Raw genomic sequence first — 19,479 nt, 5'->3', positions numbered from 1 at the left:
GCAGTGATACCCCCAATAAATGGAACTTTTTAACCCACTCTGTGCCACTGTGCCTGGCCTTTCCCTCCTCTAAGTGGCTCTGCAGAAGGTGCTCGTGGTACTACCAGAGACTGACCTTCCCAGCTAATGGTCCAGCTCCTCCCTTGTAGCCCTTTTGTGCTGAAGGGAGCTGACTTTTGAGTTCCTGGCAGAGCTGGCCCCTTCCCCCAGCTCTTGATGAAGAAAAGCAAGGGGAGGGAGTGTGCCACATCCGGGCAGCAGTGGCCTTTTCTGACTTCTCTGCTGAGCCCCAAGCAGAGGAAAGGGAGCCAGAGGCCCCACTCTCCCAGTACTGACTCACAGAGCTGTGAGATGAAGCCCTTGTGCAGAAACAGGGATGGCAGGTTCAGAACAAAAAATGTAGTGGGGCAGGAACACCTTACTGCTGAGAGTTTGCCAGAGACCAAGGCCCAGCTGGGAAAAGGGAGGAGACTAACAGCAGAGGCTCAAGTTGAGAAACCCAGGTGTACTTGTGGCCTTTCTCGAGTATGCCAGAGAAGACCAACAGGTGTGGGTGGATGGGGCAGCTGTGCTGTGGGTGAGTGAGTGGGTGTAATAATACCGGGTAACATTTGCGAGGTACCAGGCATTGGGCCAAGGAGCTTGCACATGCTGCCTTGGTCCTCACAGCAGCTGATGAGGCAGGTATCACTATCTCCATGTTACAGGTAAGAAAGCCAGTTGAAAGCCAGCAGGAGCTGGCACAGGGTCACCGGGCTGGTAAGCAGAGCAGGGATGTGCCCCAGGCAGTCTGATGCAGAAGCTGCCTAGTCTATGAATCTTTGCCTCTGATGGAAGTCAGGGGGGTCCCTGGAGCTCCAAACACTGCTTTGAAAGCCATCCCCTCAAAGAGCTAGAGAGTTGGAGAGAGAGGCTTTGGCAAGGGCTCAATAGAAACACTGTTTATTCAAATGACAGGCAGGAAGCGGTGGCGGCAGCAGTGGGGAAAGGGCAGCCAGGCAGGGACTGGGCAGGTTAGTGCTGCTTCCCTGTGTCCCCTGCATTCCTGCTTGGACAGCCACCCGGCTGTTGGCATCAGGGTCAGAAATACTTTCCCTCCTCTCCCTCCTGCCCCAAACTGAATAAATAGCATCCCTCTCCCCACAAGAGCCAGGGGAGACTCATGTGCTGAGTTTTGTGTCCTAGTCACAGCCCAGCGTCTGGTGAGGGCAGAAGTTCAAAATGGCTTGTAGGGAGTAGAATCAAAACTGTTCTACTCATTCTCACCTTCCTCTTCCTCCTCCCTGCCACACTCCCCTCCCAGCCTGGTCCCAGGCCAGGTGGTCGGTGAGGGTCTGGAGTGGGAGAATTGTTGCCTAGCACACAGAGCTCAAGTTCACAAGGCCATCCAGCCTGTCACCCATCCAGGTTGACCACCAAAGAGAACGTCACTTCACGCCACTTTATGGACAGAAAAGGAGGGGCAGGGAGGGAGGCAGTGGGCGGCCAGGCCTTTCCCAGCCTCAGAGGTAACCAGAGTCCGAGGAGCAGGCCCCCTACCGATCCATCTCGTCCAGGAGTGGGGTGGCATCGCCAGCAATGGACATGGGGGTGCTTTCGATCATGGGACTGGGGGAAGGCCGAGGTGTCAGCCGCTGCTTCTGTTTCCGCCGTTCTGCCTCCTTTTCCTGCAGCCACTGCTCTGCCATTTTCCCCCAGTCGATGGCTGCATGGCTGTTGGACCTGGGAAGGGAAGAAAAATTGAGATTGGGACTTTGCTAAAAGGAATTCTTCCCACCAATCACTGTACCCTTGCAGAAAGGAACCTCATACCTACGGGCAGCAGCCCCTCTGCTGGGGTGAGGCAGATATAGCAGCAGCTGGCTGCCACACTGCCCTCTTCTGTCTTCACCCAGAAACTAGTGTTCCTGGCATATCACATGATCAGGGCCCTCAGAGGATCCAGAGCACCTGCCTACGGTAAGCCTCTCGGCCTCTTGACAACAAGCCCCTACCACTGACCTGCACTGTGCCACCATCCAGATACTTACTTTGGCTGCTGCTGCCGTTGCCGGGAGCTGGAGGAGGGCTGGGGCTGGGCCTGGGCCGACTGCGGGGTGGTGCTGGCCTGGAGCTGGTGGTACTGAGGGGTGGTGATGGGCTGGCTTGGGGTCGTGTAGGAGTAGCTAGGGGTCATTAGTGGTGTGGCCACTGGCTGCTGGGCTGGCGTTGGGAATACCTGAAGAGGCATGAACAGTTAAATAGGGATGGGTGTGGGGCTTGTCTGGCCTTGCTGTGAATTCTGGGTAAGCGCAAGGGTGGGCTCAGCAAAGCTTTCCAGATGATTCTCCACTGAGTGTGTGCTTCTGACCAGCAGTGGGAAGTCTGCAGGTCGGCACCGAGCACACAGTGGTGCCCACTGATCCCGACCACATCAAGTTTCTAGTGGCCTGCGGGTTCCAAAGATTCCAAAGGCCCGTGGAAACATTATGCCCTCTCTTACTCTCTTCCCCTTCAAATGGGCCTGAGGACAAGGAATATCTGTTGGAGACAGTTACCACAGCTGTGGCAGCCCCATCTGTGCATGTGAAGCCCCTTGTGGGCAATGTGAGAGGCCAGTCTATGGGCCCCACCTTGCACAGGCAGCCTCCTCCCCAAGTCACATACGTGGTAAGCACTGCTGCCGCCTCCACTGCCGCCATAGCCATACTGGCTGGAGGCCCACTGGGCTGGGGTGGCATTAGGGTTCTGTCCTTGGCCTGTCACCGCAGCAATGGCACTGAACATCTGTGAAGTCATGTTCTGAGGCAGGGCATTCACGGCCCGTGTCAGATCTGTAAGCACACAGAGGCAGGGAGGGGCATGTTAGAGGTGAAAGTCCCTTTAGCTCCACCCTTCCCACCTCCAGTCCCAGGCTCAAGCTCCTCACCTGCAAGGTTGATGTTGGCCGGGGTAGCATTGATAGAGGCAGGTGTCCGGGTCCTGCTGCTGCTGCTAGGGGTGATGCCTGCAGGAAGTGGTTACTTAGTTACATCCCTCCAGAAACCTATTTTTGGTTTCCCAATTCAGGGGCTGGAAGGGGCACTGAAGTAGGTGGAGGGAGGAAGGGAAGCTGCATAGGCACAGTGGATGGATAAACTTCCTGATGCTGGGAGGCTGCAGGAGGAGTAAGACAGCTGCAGTGACAGCCTACTTCTCACCTGGTCCCCTAGGCTGGGACTACTCTTGAGTCAGGTCCTAGGTGTTCCTCTAGCCAGGCCCCTGAAGTCAGGAAGAGCAGAACTCACCTGGTACAGGATCCTGGTAGTGATCCTTAAACCATCTAAAGAGTCCATTCACGGTTGGGAAGATCTGGCCCCGGTACCGGAATCCCTCTGGAGTCACTGTTACATATTCTATCCTGGGATTTTAGAAGGAAACATGCGTCAGAAACCACTTGGGGCCGGGCGCGGTGGCTCAAGCCTGTAATCCCAGCACTTTGGGAGGCCGAGACGGGCGGATCACGAGGTCAGGAGATCGAGACCATCCTGGCTAACACGGTGAAACCCCGTCTCTACTAAAAAAAATACAAAAAACTAGCCGGGCGAGGTGGCGGGCGCCTGTAGTCCCAGCTACTCGGGAGGCTGAGACAGGAGAATGGCGTAAACCCGGGAGGCGGAGCTTGCAGTGAGCCGAGATCACGCCACTGCACTCCAGCCTGGGTGACAGAGCCAGACTCCGTCTCAAAAAAAAAAAAAAAAAAAAAAAAAAAAAGAAACCACTTGGGACTCACCATGAGAGAGCAACCAGAACAGATGCCCACCATGTGAAGTAGCCATTCTGGGTGCTAAGGGGAAAGGAGAGATGACACAGCCAATCCCCAGGCCTGTGAAGGGAGGTGAGCAGCAAATGGCAGAATACAGTCAAGGCCAAGGAGTCGGTGGCCCCGTGTGCAGCATACATGCTGCCGGAGGAAGGCTTGCTGGAGGCTGTGCTACCATACTCGGCTGCAGTATGAAGGCAGGATACCGCCGGTGAAGTGAGACCAAGGTCCCATACTGCCAGGGTTGGAAGCGACCTCCCAGAGCAGCAAATTGCAACTCCCCCAAAACAGGCATCTCTCTGCAATGGCTGTGGAAGGTGGTAGTCTGCCCTTGTTCAACACTTCTGAGAGTAGCAGATAGTAGTTAAGAGGGGCTCTAGGTTAGTTCCAGTTCTAGTTTCAGCTCTGCCATTCACCGCGTATGACACACTGCACCAAATTACTAAATGTGAATCTCTGCTTCATTTGTCCAATGAGGATCAAAGCACTTAAACCTATGGGGTGGGCGTGAGGATAAATGAGAATGCACAGAACACATTCCATAATGCCTATAGCTGGGTTGTGCTCAATAAAGGCCAGCTATCAATGGCAACCAGATAATGCTACATAGTACACAGTTCTCATTTCTATTAGGCTGACACCTGCCTCCTAACTCTTCCATTAATTCTGCCACACAAGGAGAGTCAGCTCCTTTCTCCAGAAGCAATCATGCTGCACCTGGTCCTAGTTAGAGGCCCCCCCCCCCCGCCACCCCGACCCCACTCAGTTTGCTCAACTGTTCCTCATAGGACACAGTTTCTAGCCCCACTTAGCCCTGGCTGCTGGCCTCTGGAAGCACACTGGTGAGTCAACAGGCTTCTCAAGAAATGAGCACAATATTCCAGATACACCCAAGATGGCACATGGTCCAGAGTCTAGGGCTTCCTGTCATCTGGCCACTGAGTGCCTACTAATGCAGCCTGAGCTGTGCATCAGGTGCAGCCAGTACAGGGATAAAAGCAGAAGTGCACAGGGCCTTGGTCAAAGGCCAATGGAAGGATGGGGGCAGGGCTTAGGCAGAGAAGGTGAGTGTGATTACCAGTCTGTATCACAGACATAAAGAGGCAGGTCTAAGGAAACTGGACTTTGTCCTCTAGGTTCAGAGTAAGTGCTAGAGGGATTCAGATAAAGGAATACCTCAGGAAGGCCAGCCTATCAGTCACACAGAAGGGGGCAGAGCAGGAGACAGAGCAGAACAGGAGACAGGCTCTCCTGACCACCGTTTCAGTGCAGGTGGAGTGAGCACATTACAGCAACAGTGAGCCACTGTGTGCAAGCCCTGGTGAGGGTGAGGCAGGCGGTGGTCAGGAGAGACCAGTGTACTGGCCCCCCGTTTCTGCAATCAGATGAAGAGTGTCTGGTGACTCCTGTCACTGTGGGAGGGAGAGGAGGTGAAGGGAACTCCTTTCTCACGGTGTTAAAGAAAGCACCCTTTTTATGTGAATCCTTGCCTTTTTGCCTCTAAATCATCACCCTCTTTTCCCACCTCCAACCTCCACCTCTGTTCTAAACAGATGAGAGGAGAAAGGCAGTCCAGCAGAGCCAGAGAGGGCACTGCTCCGGGCCTCTCCCTCCCTTCTAACTTGCCTATGAACCCCAGTGGCAGCACCTTCTCAGCCCTAGTGCTCACCTGGGTTTACCCCGGGGCTGGTATCCCAGTAGGAACTTGCCGGGCAGTTCCTTGCAGGCACAGATGAAATAAGGGATGAAGGTGGGCTTCTCCTTCTTAGTTTTGATGAGCAGCTCCTCTAATTTCTGGGGGTAGAATGAGGGGGAGAGGTTGGGATAGCAGCATGCTTGGTACACAATGTCTCGTGCACACATGATGTACACTTCCTTTACCGCTTGAGTGTCCCCTACACTGAAGGGAAAAGCGTAGATCCTTAAGTGACTGGAAAGTGTCATCCCTCAGAGAGACCTGGGCTCACCTTGCGGTCCCCACCGCTGCAGTCCTGATAATACTTGTGGTTTAGAAGGTCCCGGGCGAAGGATGCCATGGGCTGGACATAGCGAGCAACAATCTCATCCAAATCTTCAAATTCCTGTGGGAAGAAGGTAAAGGCCTCATGTGTCATATCCAGAGCTGAGGCTCTTGGTCCTTCCTCGAATCCATCCAGAAGAGAAACCGTGGCAGGGGACGGGCTTCTCAGTCCTGCTGAAGCCTTACTCCATAGCAAAGTCCCCTCAATTTATCCATCTGTGTCATGTCCAGATATATTAGCTCACAGGGCATAAAGTCCTTTAAATCCTGGCTTTGATTCTCCCCTAGTGCTTGGGAACAACAGGAAAATTCACCAGATTTCTCTTCACTGAAAACAGAAAAGAGAAACTTGATATATGTGTGTGCGTACACATGTGTATTTTCTTCTTTTCCTCCACCAGCTCTCTCTAGGTAGACTATTTTAACGTTTGGAAGACAGGAAATGAGGGGACAAAATAAACAAAATTGATATCAAATGACTCATTCTGCAAACCACCTCCCCTTTTGTTGCTCTGCACAGCTAAAATACCTATGACCCGAGTTACTAATGTCAGGTGAAGGCGCCCTGAACAGCGCTTTTCTGAAAGCAGGAGTGGGATGGGAGGCGGGCAAGTACTGGCTCTCACCTCACTGTTGATCCACAGAGTGGCTCCCAGGCTGAAGGCATTTTCCTTGCCCTCCTCCCGCACATCCACATGTTGGTAGATGCCATCACTGACTTTCCAGGTCACTGTCAGGTGGTTCTCGCCCTTGCTGCTTGGTCGGATAATCACATCACCCTGGTCCATGGTCTCCATCATCTTTTCTGCTTGCTTGAAATTGATATTATGGAAGGATGGGTGTGCGATCACTCTCTTGATGTATGCTGAAGAGAGCAGAAAAGTAGTACAGACTGGATGATGCAAGTAGGAGCTGGCAGCAACAGGACAAACCAGGCCTTCACTTCTTATTTATTGAGTTGGGGTGCTCTGTCACCTGGGCTGGAGTGCCAGTGGCACAATCATGGCTCACTGTAGCCTCGAACTCCTGGGCTCAAGTGATCCTCCTGTCTCGGCCTCTAAAATAGCTGGGAATACTGGTGTACATCACCATGGCTGGCTAATTTTTTTTTTTTTTTTTTTTGAGACAGAGTCTCATTCTGTCACCCATGTTGTAATGCAGTGGTGCAATTTCGGCTCGCTGCAACTTCTCCCTCCTGGGTTCAAGCAATTCTCCTGCCTCAGTAGCTGTGATTACAGGCGCCCACCATCACGCCTGGCTAGTTTTTGTATTTTTAGTAGAGACGGGGTTTCACCATTTTGGCCAGGCTTGTCTTCAACTCCTGACCTCAAGTGACCCGCCTGCCTCAGCCTCCCAAAGTGCTGGGGTTACAGGCGTGAACTACCACGCCTGGCCATTTTTTTTTTTTTTTTTGGGACAGAGTCTCACTCTGTCACCCACGTTGTAGTGCAGTGGTGCAATTTCAGCTCACTGCAACTTCTCCCTCCTGGGTTCAAGCAATTATCCTGCCTCAGTAGCTGGGATTACAGGTGCCCACCACCACACCTGGCTAGTTTTTATATTTTTGGTAGAGACGGGGTTTCACCATTTTGGCCAGGTTGGTCTTGAACTCCTGACCTCAGGTGATCTGCCTGCCTCAGCCTCCAAAGTGCTGGGATTATAGGCATGAGCCACCGCACCCGGCTCCTGGCTAATTTTTTTTTTTTTTTTTGAGACAGAGTCTCACTGTGTCGCCCAGGCTGGAGTGCAGTGGCTGGATCTCGGCCCACTGCAAGCTCTGCCTCCCGGGTTTATGCCATTCTTCTGCCTCAGCCTCCCGAGTGGCTGGGACTACAGGCGCCTGCCACCTCACCTGGCTAGTTTTTTTTTTTTTTGTATTTTTTAGTGGAGACGGGGTTTCACCATGTTAGCCAGGATGGTCTCGATCTCCTGACCTCGTGATCCGCCCGTCTCAGCCTCTCAAAGTGCTGGGATTACAGGCTTGAGCCACCATGCCCGGCCTCCTGGCTAATTTTTAAAATATTTTTGTAGCGATGGGCTCTACTAAGTTACCCATGTTGGTCTTAAACTCCTGGGCTCAAGTGCTCCTCCTGCCTTGGCCTCCCAAAGTGCAGGGCTACAGCCATGAGCCACCCTGTTTGGGCTTAATTTCTGACCCACTATTGGATTGTGAGACTCCTTCACCTTCTCTGGGCCTGGATTAGCTGATATGAAGGACACATTAACCTGGGCTCCTAGGACACTGAAAGAATGAGGCCTTAAGAGTCACAAGGCAAATGTGACCCAAAAGACTCTGGGTTCCAGCCCTACCTATGACTCTTTCATGACATCTCCAGGCCTCAGCACCTCAAAGCTGAGTACCTACTTCCACTTGAGACTGACACATGTGCATCCTGTGGCCTGAATCTCGCACTGGGAGAACTGCCAAGATTCAGGGTGCACAGAGATGGTGGGAGGCACACTCACTGGTCCGCTGCTGCTTCCGCTTCATGTCCTCCTCCTGCTTGTGGTCTGCAGCTTCAGCATCAAAGTCATAGTAGGTGTCCTTGGGCAGCTTCCACTCATTGTTCCTGTCCATGAGGTCTGAGGTACGGCAGGTCAGGTCTGCACTGAACTTCTCAATGTCAATCTTCATGATGCGGCAGTGAACAGTCATTCCCACCTAGATCCACAGAACATTTGAGCTGGAAGGGACAAAGATGATCTAGCCCGATGCCCTATTTCACACACGAGAAAACCAAAGTCCAGGCAGAAAGGTGTAAGGTGTAAAGTGACTCGCCCAAAGCCAGCCAGCTGCTGAATGGCAGGCTGGGAGTTTGGCGTGGAATCCCTGCATTGATGCCTCCACTCTGGGCAGGAAAACCAGCTGGAGCCTGCTGGATCTACCCTGTCCCTGGCACTCTTCTCTTCTCCAATGAAGTTGCCTAGTTACTGCTCCTAAAGTGCCATCAAAGGTTGACTCCCCAAAGCCCCCCACTTTTTTTGAGACAGTCTCACTCGTCTCCCAGGCTAGAGTGCAGTAGCGTGATCTTGGCTCACTGCAACCTCCACACAGGGTTCAAGCAGTGCTCCTGTCTTAGCCTCCCAAGTAGCTGGGATTACAGGCGCATGCCACCACGCCCGGCTAATTTTTTTATTTTCTGTAGAGACGAGGTTTCACCATGTTGGCCAGGCTAGTCTCGAACTCCTGACTTCAAGTGATGATCCACCCACCTTGGCCTCCTGAAGTGTTGGGATTACAGGTGTGAGCTGCTGCGCCTGGCCTGACTTCCCTTTTTGAAGGGGAAGCAAAATAATAGTTGTTTTCTGTAGCTTACCCTTGACATAAGCCCTTCTAAGTAGTAGCAAAAGTCAGTCACTCTGCATCACTCTCCTCCTTGTGAAAAATCTCCCCAGCTTCATTTGTTAGAACTATCTTTCCCCAGCCCTCCTAAGTCATAGTTCTCAGGCATTCACAACACTCAGAACCAGTGAATTTGGCAGAGCTGGTATCAGCTATGTCACTAACTGGGTGATTCTGAAAAATGCTGAATTTCTCTGACAAAAGACAGTATTTCCATTTCCATCAGCATGTGAGATTAGAGACAACATATGTCGATGTCAGTGCTGGTATCTAGTGGGTGCATAATATATGGCCGGAAAATAACAGAACAGTAAGGAAGCCTAGAGATTTCCTCCCCATCCACAGACACCATCTCAAGGTTCCTTCTGTTATCTGGTTCTGCCTAGAGGATCCAGAGGCTCCCTGTGCACAGGGGCTGTGCCATGCATTATTTTCCATCCTCTACAGCACTGCTGCCTGGTCTTGGGAGAACAGGCAGAGCCTTTTTCTGTTTCACAGCATGAAATGCTGGGCCCTGCCCTCTGGACTGAACTGCAGCTTCCCACACAGGAAGAGAGAGCCCTCTCCTAAAGGACTGGGAACTTGCTGAAATTTCACAAAGGCAGTGAACAAAAGCTGCTACTCATTCAAATGCTTCTCACCCTAGCTTCTTTCAACTAGTTATAAATCTTCCCTGAAATGCTTCCCACCAGAAGCCACTGGGAACAGAGCCTAACTTCTGGTGGGGACAGCCCAAAGTTAAAGACAACCTGATCTGGGCAGCTGAAAATTGCACTATGACCTTAGGACAGTCAGCCCTCTACCTTCACTCGTTCTTCTGGCCGCTTTACCACTTTGTCACTGAGGAATTTGGTGGGGATGAAGCCGGTGACACCATTGTCTAGCCGTGTTTTGACACCGATGGCCTGGCCTGGGCACGAACCGCTGTCAAAGTGGTTCCACACCTAAAGAGGGCATGAGGAGAGGAGCTTGATTATCAAGATTCTAGAGATCGCTTATGCAGAAAAGAGCTCCCAGAGGTGTTGTAATTTCTTTTACCACTGACACCTTGCAGCATGATCTGAAAACACAATGATGACTTAGTCATCTGCCAAGACAGAATTTGAACTTCTACAAAGTCCCTTGTCTCATAGCTGATGCTTGGCACCACTGGCCATCAGATGAATCTTTTTCTTTGAGATGGAGTCTTGCTCTGTTGCCCAGGCTGGAGTGCAGTGGCGCAATCTTGGCTCACTGCAACCTCCGCCTCCTGGGTTCAAGCCGATTCTCGTGCCTCAGCCTCCTGAGCAGCTGGGATTACAGGCGTGCACCACCACACCGGGTGGATTTTTATATTTTTAGTAGAGACGGGGTTTCACGATGTTGGCCAGGCTGGTCTCGAACTCCTGACCTCAGGTGATCTGCCCACCTAAGCCTCTGAAAGTGCTGGGATTACAGGTGTGAGCCACCACGCCGAGCCATCTTTTTATTTTTCTTGAGACAGGATCATTCTGCCTAGGCTGAAGTGCAGTGGTGCAATCAGGGTTCACTGCGGCCTCAATCTCTCAGGCTCAAGTGATCCTTCCACCTCGGCCTCTCGAGTAGCTGGGACTATAAGCGCACACCCCCTAGTCTGGGCAATTTTTTTTTTTTTGAGACAGAGTCTTGCCTGTTGCCCAGGCTGGAGTGCAGTGGCGCAATCTTGGCTCACTGCAAGCTCTGACTCCCAGGTTAACACCATTCTCCTGCCTCAGCCTCCCAAGTAGCTGGGACTACAGGCACCCGCCACCACGCCCAGCTAATTTTTTGTATTTTTTAATACAGAAGAGGTTTCACCGTGTTAGCCAGGATGGTCTCGATCTCCTGACCTTGTGATCTGCCTGCCTCAGCCTCCCAAAATGCTGGGATTACAGGCATGAGCCACGGCGCCCAGCTGCCCCTTCCTTTTTAAAAAAAGGAGATGGGGTCTTGCTACGTTGCCCAGGCTGGCCTCGAAATCCTGGGCTCAAGTAATCCTCCCAAATCAGCCTCCGATGTAGCTGGCACAGGCGTGAACCACTATATGTACGTGCCACCATGCCTGGCTGCCATTTTGTTTTGACCCAGTGACTGTAATAAGTTTCCATGTCAGCCTTTTTTTTTTCCCTTTTCTGAGACGAAGTCTCATTCTGTCGCCCAGGATGCGGTACAGTGGTATGATCTTGGTTCACTGCAACCTCCACCTCTTCGGTTCAAGTGATTCTCCTGTCTCAGCCTCCTGAGTAGCTGGGATTACAGGCATGTGCCACCGCAACTGGCTAATTTTTGTATTTTTAGTAGAGATGGGGTTTCACCATCTTGGCCAGGCTGGTCTCGAACCCCTGACCTCAGATGAACCGCCCACCTTAGCCCCACAAAGTGCTAGGATTATAGGCGTGAGCCACTGTACCCAGCTATGTCAGCCTTCTCAGAAGGGACTTCATGCTAAACCTGTATGTTTTCTATCTGTCTTCCTTCCTTGTGTACTTGTTTGGTAAAAGCATGATCTAGAACACCCTCATCTCTGATTCCCTTTAGGCACCGAGATCATTCAACCAAGAAAATCCACTGAGCAAGATAACGCTGCAGCACACACCTCGCTTAGTTCAGGGAAATTGTCCTGCTGACAGAAGGGGCACTGCCACAGCCCTGTCTCATCATTGCGGATCGCCTGGTCATAGCTCTCACCCTGGGGACGCCTGTGGGCGATGCCAGTGACATTGCAGATGATGAGCTTTCCTGCAAGAAGGAAAGAGGATGGGGAGCAGGCTCAGAGAATGTGGAAAGAACTTATTTCCACCAGCCTTTAAGTGACAGAATATCTGACTTCCTTCCCATCCTTGAAGAGGGAACTCTTCCTGAGCTTTATTTATTTTTTTTGAGACGAAGTCTCGCTCTGTTGCCCAGGCTGGAGTATAGCAGCGCCATCTCGGCTTACTGTAACCTCTGCCTCCCAGGTTCAAGGAATCCTCCTGCCTCAGCCTCCAGAGTAGCTGGGATTACAGGTGCCCACCACCACGCCCAGCTAATTTTTGTATTTTTAGTAGAGATGGGGGTTTCACCATGTTGCCCAGGCTGGTCTCGAACTCCTGGCCTCAAGCAGTCTGCCTGCCTTGGCCTCCCAAAGTGCTGGGATTACAGGCATGAGCCACTGTGCCTGGCCGTTCCCCTGATTTGATGATACAGAAAATAAAGCTATAAGAAGACTAACTGCATGAAGATTCCACAGCACATTGGAAGCACATCTGACCTTAAATTCAGTTTTGATTTTCAGTCCAGGACTCTTCAGTCTTTTAAAATGCTCTCCTGGTCTTCCCCATGTACAACACAAACCTGCCTCAATCTGCTGGAACTGCTGCTTGGTTTGAATGTACATGGTAAACACACCCCCTGCTCCCAATAAAAAAACGACCCCAGAATTTACCAATGTAGAAGGTCTCTGGTGTTTCTTTGGTTAACATATTGAAGATCTCCTCTGTGTTGGGAGAGCGGTAGGCTGTCCGGAGGTCCTTGTATCGACAGCTCAACTCTGCCCGGATGTCATAGAGTGTGATGTGTTTGTCACCATAGCCCTGGGGAAGAAGCCCATCAAGAAGAGCCTTGCAGCTGCCCCCCAACCTGAGCCTCAGGGGGTCCCGTGGAAGGGGCGGGCCTCTCCAGATGGGAGTACGTTTCTGTCAGGGCTTCTTCTCTTCTTTCCATCAACATTTACTAAAGGTGGTTTTCAAACTTAGCCATGAAACACTGTCCTGTAATCAAAATACTTCACGGAACCCCAATGAGTCCACAGATATATGCAAAGCTGTGCTGTTAGAAAGGAGGAAAGGGGGCCTAGACGGAAACTGTAGTACTGACATCCTCCCAACTCCCTCCTGCCCCTTGTAATTATGGTGGCAATCTCAGACTCCCCTGGCTCCTTAACAAGCAGACCAAAAAATTCCTTGAGGAATCTGGTAGAGCAGGGCAGGAAGATGAGAGGGTCAAGTCTGCCATACTAACAGTATCAGGCTTTCTCTGCACACTCACTACCCAAGTCTCCTACTAGCCTGGCCACTTGGGATGGGTTTTCCTGCCGGGCCTTCCATGCTGTCCCTTACCTGCCTCTCCAGCTCTTCTGCAAAGGCATCAAGGTCCAGGTCTTTGAGTCGCTCTGGGTTTTCCAATATTTCTTCGAGGGCTCCTGCAGGATTGGCATCCTCGGCTGATTCATCGTATTCCAGGGCATCCACTGCCATCTTCCTAGCCCACTCATAAGTCTCAGGGTGGACGCGGGAACCATCAAGGACTTCAATATATGAGTCAGTGCTGGAGGAAAGGCAGAAAAGGAATAGGATATAGAACGAGAAGCTTCTAGTAACATCCCAAATGTCCACCAATGGGGAACTGGTTAAATAAATTAGGGCACCTCCATACAATGGAATACTATACAGCCATTAACAAGAATGAGGTAGATCTATGTGTGCTGACATGGAAAGATGGCCACAATATATTGATACGTGAAAAATGCACTGCAAAAACACTATGAACCATATGATCCCATTTTTGTAGTAAATGGGTAGTTAGTAAATGCATAGCAAAAATAAAATTTAGAAAAACTGTAGTATACATAAAATTGTTATGGTAGTTATCTCTGGGGGGTGGGATTATGGGGGACTTCCACTTTCTGCATAATATTTCTACATGTTGAATTTTATATGATGAAGTTATATGAGTCTTATAATAAGATAAATCAAGAAAGGGGAAAAAAAACCTTCGAAAATTTGCTGATAGCTATTTTCCCCCATAAAGCCTTCCCAGGCTGGTCTTGCCCGTGCACTCACATGGACCTATGTTATTCGTGGAGTGTTACAGCAAAGCTGAGTGGAAAATGAAGTTTTAGAACTTGAAGCCTATTTCCCCACTGATTTCCATTACTGAATGAGGAGCTATGTGCCCGTGGAAAAGATCCTCCAAAGACTGAGTTGATAACTTCTGGAGAGGAAGAGGTCAATAGTGAAGTCCAAAGTCCAAGTGAATAGAACTTTCTCTTAATAACATCATCTCAAAACATACCAAATCTCTCTCCCCCTTCCTTATCTCTTCATACCCCCAAACTCCTTTTTCATTGCCCCTGCTATTCCCACCCTTATCTGGCCACAACAAACCATAATAAAAAAAAAGCAAGTTTGTGTTCACTGAACAAAATCTTGTGTTTTCCATGCTTAATTTATAAGCTAAGCTGGTCCTTTTTATGTTTCTCTCACATGAAAAATGTTTCACATAATTGAACCGATCTTTTCCATAGGTCAGGGGCTCTTGACTGAATAAAGTTCCTTACCTTTTCTTTAAAACATTTCCTAAATTAAATGGCTTGTGGCCCTTTGATAGCCCTAACCCCTGAAACCCGAAAACAAAGCCCCCAAGGGAATTCCTCCTGCCCCATCCAGGCAGAGGGCATCACCTGTCCCCCAGGGAGGCCGTGTCGATCTTGAGGAAGCCAGCGCAATTCATGAAGACTTTGGGACCCATGTGGCACATGGTGACCAGCTGCGTCCGGCTCTCGAGCCGGGTGTTGTTCTGCTTCAGGATCTGGGGGAGAGAGCTGGACTGAGCCAGGGCAGTAACCAGGCCCCACCTCCCCAGACTGTTCCAGTCTCTATTAAACCCTCGTAACAAAAATTCTGTCCCCACCCAGTATCTAGTTGAGTACTACAGCACACTATCGACTACTCAAAATTAAAAAACAAACAAACAAAAGTTTTGCTTTAAATGGGAAAATAATAAATGATGTTATACCTACACCAAAGACCTAATGTACGGCTTATAAGTTACAAGTTAACACTAGTTGGCTGGGCGCAGTGGCTCATGCCTGTAATCCCAACACTTTGGCTGAGGCAAGTGGATCACTTGAGGTCAGGCGTTCGAGACCAGCCTGGTCAACATGGTGAAACCCCATCTCTACTAAAAATACAAAAAATTAGACGGGCGTGGTGGTGCAAGCAGCAGTGAAGGGCATAGCTTTGGCCAACTGGGTCTGAAGTCAGACTCTGACTCTCACTAGCTGAGTGATTTTGGACAAGTCACTAACCTTGGTCTTCCTGAGCTATTATATTATACTGACAAAGTATATATTCATATTCAATGAAATGGCAAGTTTTAAAATTTCTGAATTCACTCCAATCCTACCTTCAGGAGGTGGGTCCCTTTCCGAGGTCCCAGGCCACAAACATACTGGATCAAGGCCTGGCTGTAAGGGTGGGCAATGGCACGGTTGACATCGACCCCGACCTCATTGACTCGGTTGATAAATTCACAGTACAAGGCGTTGAGCAGCTCCTCTTTCACCACATGCTCCTGTTGACATTAAGCAGGCAGGAGTAAGGTTACTCTGCCTTTCCCTCCACCCAAGTCTGCCTGTCAAATCCTACTCACCTGCAAGGGGTGAAACTTGAGACACAGGATGTCTTCATCGGAACTGCACACCTGGGCAAATTCAATCAGAGGGTCCTGGATGCGCCGGGCCAGGGAGACGGCCTGTCTCAGCACTGGAGGGTAATCCCGGAATTCTGCCTAGAGTCAAATGAGGGTCAGCAGGGCCTTAAAATACCCTCAGCTCCAACATCAAGAGGAAATCCAAACCATTCTTGTTTAAATCATTTTCTCTGCTTCTCTGGGATCTTTTTTCCTGGGACCGATTTAATTTCTGGGACTCCCAATCTGAACCATAACTGCAAAACGGAGAACTTCCGCATGGATAAGTACACAGGTATAATCCTGTGCCCTGATAACCTTTGTTTCCCTATTTAATCTCTTTGGGACTAATAGCACTTGCCTGGGCAGGCCCTAAGGGTGGGGCTCCAGCATTACCTCTGACTTCTTGCTGTTCATATAGAGAATGGCCAACTCGTTGTCAACCAGCTCTACCCCAATAGATGACAGCTGCTGGCCCTGATCCAACTCATGTACAATGCGTTTCACATCTTCAATCAACATCTGGGCGTCCCTGGTGGGATGAGTGTTGGTCAATGAATACATTTTCTTAGGGATGGACAGTCTCATGACTGCCTTGGGAGCAGGGAGGAAAGGGCTTTGAAGACAATGAGGTAAAACACCGCCAGGCACACTCCCTGCACAGGCACAAGCCCCATATGTTATAGGTATATGCCAGATACAATAATAAGGGATGAATTGGGTCATAGCCTTAAACTAGGTGTGGTCTAATTCCCACCTACCTGTTCTCTCCTGCAACTGTCACCACATGAGGCTTCTTATTCAGGAGAAATTTCTTTAGCGTTTCAATGTCTTGAGCCTGGATTGAAAGAAAATTGAAGCTGAATGGCTCTGAGGATGTGAAGATTTCAGGCAATTCTATCTCCCTATGTTGGAGATCTTGTAAGAACTGGAAAAGTCTTCAGATATCTGGTCCAAGGTGCTTCCAAGGAACCATTCCCACCTCTTCCTGAAAGTTGGCCACCCTGCCTCTGCTTAATAATTCCACTGACTAGAACGGCACTCCAGTGGTACTAGCTGCCACTGGCTAGGTCGCAAGGATGAAGTGAGGAAACCGTTCTTTTTTATTGTAGACCAAAATCTAATACTTAGCCACTGGTTCTAGTTTTGGTGAAGCAAAACAAAGAACTAGTAGCCGCTCTCTTTTGGGTGTGGGCCCTTTGAAAAGATCAACATGGTTAAGTATGATTTTCTTCAGCCTAAAAATGTCCAGTTTCTTATGATTTACTTTCCAGTGCCTCACACTCCTGCATGTCCTCCTTCTGTGGCTATTTCATTTGTGGTGTGACTTTTGCTAAAATGTGAGTAGTTAGGACTATTAGATATTCTGATCTCCATTTCAAGATTTTAAGGGCTGGCTGCAGTGGCTCACACCTGCACTTTGGGAGGCAGAGGCAGACGGATCGCTTGAGTCTAGGAGTTTGACACCTGCCTAGGCAATATGGTGAAACCTTGTCTCTACAAAAAATACAAAAATTAGCCAGGCATGGTGGTGCACGCCTCTGGTGGTCCCAGCTACTTGGGAGGCTGAGGCAGGAGGATCACTTGAGCCTGGGAAGCAGAAGTTGCAGTGAGGTGAGTTCTTGCCACTGCACTCCAGCCTGGCGACAAAGCAAGACTCTGTTTCAATAATAATAATAATAATACAATTTAAAAAATAGTTGTTTCTTAAGAAGTTTTTCTTTCAGGAACGGGGCTCTGTCAACAAAACTCAAAGATACCACAGATACTATTAGGATAAACAAAATTCAGAAATATACCAACCAAATGAATTGAAAGTCTTCTTTCCTTGGAAAAAGAGACCCTGAAAGGCTAAAGCAGGGAAAAGGCTGGCTTCACGCCTCAGTGGCTTTCAGCTGCTGGAACAGCCTGACCCAGATGCTGGTAAGAACAGAGGCAGTTAAAGCAACTCCAGAAGCACACAAGGCCTAGGAATTGGCCTCAAGCCAGAAACAAATTCTGTACCAGATAACTTGAGTGCCATCTACTGCTCATGGAAGGGAGGCATCCCAGGGGACAAGTCAGTGACCAGATCAGAGAATCAGTCTTGCATAGGATTTTGCTTAGACCATAATCACTTATTCCCACTGAATCATAAGACATACTCCAGATGTACACTTAGTAACCTCGTCCTAGCCACTTGCCTTCTTTTCCCGCTCTTCCTCTCTCCACGCAGTTCGCCGTTTGGTAAAATGGGGCAGTCGAAGGAAGTCTGTCACTTCTCCTTCACCATTGACCAGGGCACAGAACACAGGGTGATCTCTGCCAGATGGACAGAAAAACAAGAGTGCAATAATCAGCAATATGAAGTTATAAATGAGAGAAAAATGAAATTTAGGAAGACAGATAAGAGATGGTGCTGGGGAGGCAAAAACAGGCTGTTACCTGGCAGAGGAGAAAGCAATGCCCAGGACTCGAATGCCTTTCCCTTGGTTCTCGTCCATAAAGTCGTCATCTTCTTCCACCTGCTGATCTGGTCGGTAGGGCGCCACTCTCAACCAATTGTAGAGCTTTCGACTACAGGCCTGGGGGAAGAGACACAAGGAATATTACATACACGATGACATTATGGTCATCAGGCTCACCAAGTGTGCTACGGAAACACACTCATACACACGTGCGAGGGTGTGTGCTTTTTTTTTTTTTTTGAGACAGAGCCTTGCTCTGTTGCCCAGGCTGGAGTGCAGTGGTGCGATTTCTGCTCACTGCAAGCTCTGCCTCCCAGGTTCACGCCATTCTCCTGCCTCAGCCTCCAGAGCAGCTGGGACTACAGGTGCCCGCCACCAGCCCGGCTAATTTTTTTGTATTTTTAGTAGAGATGGGGGTTTCACCACATTAGCCAGGATGGTGTAATCCCAGCACTTTGGGAGGCCAAGGCTGGCAGATAACGAGGTCAGAAGATCGAGACTATCCTGGCTAACACAGTGAAACCATGTTATTTTATACTAAAAATATAAAAAATTAGCCAGGCTTGGTGGCGGGCGCCTGTAGTCCTAGCTACTTGGGAGGCTGAGGCAGGAGAATGGAATCAACCCAGGAGGCGGAGGTTGTAGTGAGCCGAGATCGCGCCACTGCACTCCAGCCTGGGCAACAGAGCAAGATTGTCTCAAAAAAAAACACAAAAAAAATCGTGAGTCTCTGCCCTCACCTTTATGACATATTCCTTGGCTTCAGCCAGCAGCTTGTTCTTGAGTTCTTTGGCCATCTGCACATAGAGGAACTGTTGTAAAGCCCGTTCGATGGCCATGGTGCGCTGCCGGTTCCACTCCTGCACCTGGTGGCTGAACTCATCTCGGTAGTAAAACTGTTTTATCTCTTCAAAATATGTCTGGTCGTTGCCATAGCTGAGGAAAGACACAAAGCTATGGTGTCAGGAATGGAGAAAAGGGACACCCAATGTCCACAAACATTCTAAGCAAGCCAGAGAAAACAGCTTGCTTAACTATGAAATTGTGGTTCCCCACTCCTGAGGGGCCCTTCCCTCCATCAGACTCCTCACCAGGCCTTCTCCAGAGAGCCTCCAGGCCAGGGTTCTGCTTACCCTTCCACTCCCTTCATATCTATGCTGATGTCAGTGGTGAGGAGTCCTTCGTCTTCAGCCAGGCATATCTTGAGGAACTGATCATCTCTCAGTTCCTTAACAGGCTTGTTCTTTAAGTACTTGAAGGAATAGGCATAGTGGGCCTCATCCACATCCTGCACACATGAAGGGAGAATCATGAGCCTGTGGATGGGCTGGGCCAGGCCCCAGGAGAAAAGACTGCCTTTCTGCTTTCAGGCACACAGCTCAGTGAAGTGGAAGGCAAGAAACTCAGGCCAATCAAAGAAGGAGCTGGGGCACATCTTGGA

The 19,479-nt window shown here is 49.9% G+C and overlaps 1 protein-coding gene across 2 annotated transcripts in view; it reads right to left on the bottom strand.

Moving 5' to 3' along the window:
* Nucleotides 1-926: 926 nt before the first annotated feature.
* The window catches only part of SUPT6H (SPT6 homolog, histone chaperone and transcription elongation factor), a 40,026-nt gene continuing 21,473 nt past the window's right edge, over nt 927-19,479 (bottom strand). The window contains exons 16-37 of one of the 2 annotated variants that reach the window (XM_005583244.5): nt 19,172-19,326; nt 18,779-18,974; nt 18,016-18,155; nt 17,775-17,892; nt 16,353-16,429; nt 15,988-16,123; nt 15,553-15,690; nt 15,307-15,474; nt 14,582-14,709; nt 13,239-13,446; nt 12,566-12,713; nt 11,738-11,880; nt 9,948-10,088; nt 8,268-8,463; nt 6,428-6,666; nt 5,749-5,862; nt 5,451-5,575; nt 3,267-3,379; nt 2,909-2,986; nt 2,647-2,813; nt 2,031-2,218; nt 927-1,722 (exon numbers count right to left, since the gene is read on the bottom strand). In XM_005583244.5, coding sequence (XP_005583301.1) covers nt 1,536-1,722; nt 2,031-2,218; nt 2,647-2,813; nt 2,909-2,986; nt 3,267-3,379; nt 5,451-5,575; nt 5,749-5,862; nt 6,428-6,666; nt 8,268-8,463; nt 9,948-10,088; nt 11,738-11,880; nt 12,566-12,713; nt 13,239-13,446; nt 14,582-14,709; nt 15,307-15,474; nt 15,553-15,690; nt 15,988-16,123; nt 16,353-16,429; nt 17,775-17,892; nt 18,016-18,155; nt 18,779-18,974; nt 19,172-19,326 — 3,303 coding nt within the window. In that variant the 3' untranslated portion in view covers nt 927-1,535. Of the gene's footprint in view, nt 1,723-2,030; nt 2,219-2,646; nt 2,814-2,908; nt 2,987-3,266; nt 3,380-5,450; nt 5,576-5,748; nt 5,863-6,427; nt 6,667-8,267; nt 8,486-9,947; nt 10,089-11,737; nt 11,881-12,565; nt 12,714-13,238; nt 13,447-14,581; nt 14,710-15,306; nt 15,475-15,552; nt 15,691-15,987; nt 16,124-16,352; nt 16,430-17,774; nt 17,893-18,015; nt 18,156-18,778; nt 18,975-19,171; nt 19,327-19,479 lie in introns of those variants that run through there. The other variant, XR_012425402.1, reaches the window with a different exon arrangement.

The sequence above is a fragment of the Macaca fascicularis genome, chromosome 16 (assembly GCF_037993035.2).
Source record: "Macaca fascicularis isolate 582-1 chromosome 16, T2T-MFA8v1.1".
In the NCBI taxonomy this organism is placed as follows: domain Eukaryota; kingdom Metazoa; phylum Chordata; class Mammalia; order Primates; family Cercopithecidae; genus Macaca; species Macaca fascicularis.
Note: the sequence above shows the minus strand (reverse complement) of the source record. Positions and strands in the feature narration are given on the sequence as shown.